General features: G+C 50.4%; 1 protein-coding gene across 2 annotated transcripts in view; it reads left to right on the top strand.

Moving 5' to 3' along the window:
• Positions 1 to 3,102, top strand: part of Eml3 (EMAP like 3) — an 11,191-nt gene that overhangs the window by 2,947 nt on the left and 5,142 nt on the right. For both annotated transcript variants that reach the window (XM_021191226.2, XM_021191230.2), the window contains exons 5-10: positions 171 to 238; positions 352 to 475; positions 699 to 869; positions 1,039 to 1,108; positions 1,195 to 1,305; positions 1,843 to 1,938. In XM_021191226.2, the coding sequence (XP_021046885.1) occupies positions 171 to 238; positions 352 to 475; positions 699 to 869; positions 1,039 to 1,108; positions 1,195 to 1,305; positions 1,843 to 1,938 (640 nt within the window). The remainder of the gene's footprint in view (positions 1 to 170; positions 239 to 351; positions 476 to 698; positions 870 to 1,038; positions 1,109 to 1,194; positions 1,306 to 1,842; positions 1,939 to 3,102) is intronic.

Here is a 3,102-nt window from a genome sequence, read left to right on the forward strand (position 1 = left end):
CCCCCCCCCCCTTTTCAACTAAAAGTCCCCATCTCTCTAGAGCCCTATGCTCTGACAGTGATCCCACATCAGCAGGCTGACTGGGAGGAACCTCCTGTCAGTATCTTGTCCCACCTCTCTCAGGTCTTGACACTTGATCCTGTTCTTTTACTTTTACCTCTTCTCAATAGCCGGGGGAACAAAGACCCTCTGTCCAGCCCTGGGGGTCCCGGATCTCGGAGGAGCAATTATAACTTAGGTATGTAACAGAGAGGTGGAGGGAAGAACTTGCATGATGGAATTAGTCAGGTACGGTGGGTTTGCTGCTTTGGCCTTCAGGAAGGAGGCTTACTTCTCTGCTTTTTCCTGTAGAAGGCATTTCCGTGAAGATGTTCCTTCGTGGCCGTCCCATCACCATGTACATTCCATCTGGCATCCGAAGTCTAGAGGAGCTGCCCAGCGGCCCACCCCCAGAGACCCTGAGCCTTGACTGGGTGTATCCTATTCAGTTCCATGGGAATCACCCTTTCCCACAATGGGTCCCCCTTCCTTCTTTACAGTTTCTTTCTGTGTGTGGGTGGACAAGGAATCCTGTGAATTATCCCATACCACCCTAACGTGGATGGTAACGCCAAGTGGGAGCTTTGCCGTTTTCATGTTCCCTTCTTCCTCTTCCTGTCCTTCATCGGCCCTTTCCTTGACCATGGTCCCCAACACAGTTATGGGTACAGGGGTCGTGACTCTCGCTCTAATCTATTTGTGCTGCGCTCTGGGGAGGTGGTCTACTTTATTGCCTGTGTAGTGGTGCTGTACCGGCCTGGGGGAGGCCCAGGGGGTCCTGGAGGTGGCGGCCAGAGACATTACCGGGGTCACACAGACTGCGTTCGATGGTGAGGGTCTTGGGGTCTGGGGCTGGTGGACTTGACAGGATGAGGGTCTGTCTACAGGGAGGGGGAGGGTAGCAAAGATAGTTGCCTTGCTGCTTCTTAAGCAAGGAAAACATATCTTGGGTGGTCTTGAGAGAGACCCCTTTCCTAGAGTTCTCCTCCCCTTCCTTAGCCTTGCTGTTCACCCTGATGGTGTCCGTGTAGCCTCGGGACAAACAGCTGGAGTGGACAAGGACGGAAAGGTAATATCAATGTAGAATATCAAGCAGATAGGATGGGATAACAGGTCAGTTTTTCTTCATGGTTCTGACCCCTTCTCTTTCACTAGCCCCTGCAGCCCGTGGTTCATATCTGGGACTCAGAGACACTCCTAAAACTGCAGGAGATTGGACTGGGTGCCTTCGAGCGAGGTGTGGGGGCCTTGGCCTTTTCAGCAGCGGTGAGCTGAGCACAAAGCTTCCAATCTTGTTTGTTTGTCATTGTTTTGTTTTGGGGGGGGGCAGGGTTCCTCTATGTGTAGCCTTGGCTGTCCTGGGGCTCAGTTTGTAGACCAGGTTGGCTTAGAACTCACAGAGATCCTTCTGCCTCTGTCTCCCAAGTGCTGGGATTAAAGATGTGTGCCACCACACCAGGCTGCTTGTTTTTTGAGGCAGGGTCTCACGTACCTTCGGCTGGCCTCTCTGACTCATTATGTAGATGAGGATGTTTTTGAACTCCTGCTCCTTCTGTCTCTACCCACCAATTGTTATAGGCACGTGCCACCATAGCTGGCTAGACCCTTATTCTTGCTCAGGACACCACTCTTTGATTTTACCAGGAAGCCTGGGAAAGGTCTGGTGACCTGGGCTCACACAGCCAGTTCTCCTGAGAAAGAGACCTGTCAATGTCTTTTGCCCTCCCAACCTGTGATAGGGTCCCTGTCTAGTAGCAGGCATGTCCCGACCTCCAAACCTCACGTGCTGTGTCTCGTCCTCAGGATCAAGGTGCTTTCCTGTGCGTGGTGGATGACTCCAATGAGCACATGCTGTCAGTGTGGGACTGTAGCCGGGGAGTGAAGCTGGCTGAGATCAAGGTGAGGGGCCTAGGTGGCTGGATGGTTTCTGAATCTGGGGCAGGGTGGGAGTGGTGCAATACAGACAGTTCCAGGTTTACTTATACATACACTTCTGACCCAGGCAGACTCTCAGTTCTCTTCAGCTTTTGTTTCTCCATCTGTGCATCGGGAACTACAGGAGTTCTAATGGGGACTATAATTTTTTAGGGGATCAGCTCCCCCCCTTGCAGTGTTGAGGGTCAAACCAGGGCCTTTAATATGTCAGCAGGCATTCTACCATTGCTCTATACCTTCAGCCTTCAACCAGAGCCGTGAAGAAAGAATTACCTTGAGGTCTCAGGGCTTTTGTAGACGAGCTGTTAGGAAGATTGAGTTACAGAGTAGACTTTGGTGGCACAAGGCTATCATTCCAGCTACTCTGGAGGCTGAGCAGAAGGAAAGAAGGCTGAGGATATAGCCCAATAGTATGCTTACACAGCACACACAAGGCCCTAAACTCAATCTCAATATGGCAATAGGAGTAAATGGAAAAGAATGAGCAGGGGTGATGCACACCTTTAATTCTAGCACTCAGGAGGCAGAGGCAAGTGGATCTCTGTGGGTTCAAGGTCAACCTGGTTTACAGAGGGAGTTCCAAGATAGTGAGGCATATAGAGAAGTCCTGTCTTGGGGAAAAAAATTGAAGAATCAAGTGCTGGTTGTAGTGGTTTATGACTGTAATTCCAGCACTTGAAAAGCTGAAGCAAGATCACTGAGGGTTCTGGGCAGGATGGTCTGCAGAGTAAGTTGTCTCAACAAAGAACAGCAAATCAGAAAACAAAAAAGCCACTTGTATTGGTGCATACCTATAAACTTAGCACTTGGGAAGTGGAGGCAGGAGAATCAGGAGTTCAAAGTTCATCCTCAGATGGCTACATTGGCAATTCTAGGACAACCATAAGTACATGAAACTGTCACAAGAAACAAACCAAACACAGGGTATGGTGGTGCACATCTTTAATCCTAACATTTGAAGCAGAGGCAGGTAGATCTCTGAGTTAGAGACCACCCTGGTCTACAAAGTGAGTTCCAGGACAGCCAGGGCCACATAGAGAAACCCTGTCTCAAAATAGAGAGTCCGGGCAGTGGCGCATTCCTTTAGTCCCAGCACTTGGGAGGCAGAGGCAGCGGATTTCTGAGTTC

The sequence above is a fragment of the Mus pahari genome, chromosome 1 (assembly GCF_900095145.1).
Source record: "Mus pahari chromosome 1, PAHARI_EIJ_v1.1, whole genome shotgun sequence".
Taxonomy (NCBI): domain Eukaryota; kingdom Metazoa; phylum Chordata; class Mammalia; order Rodentia; family Muridae; genus Mus; species Mus pahari.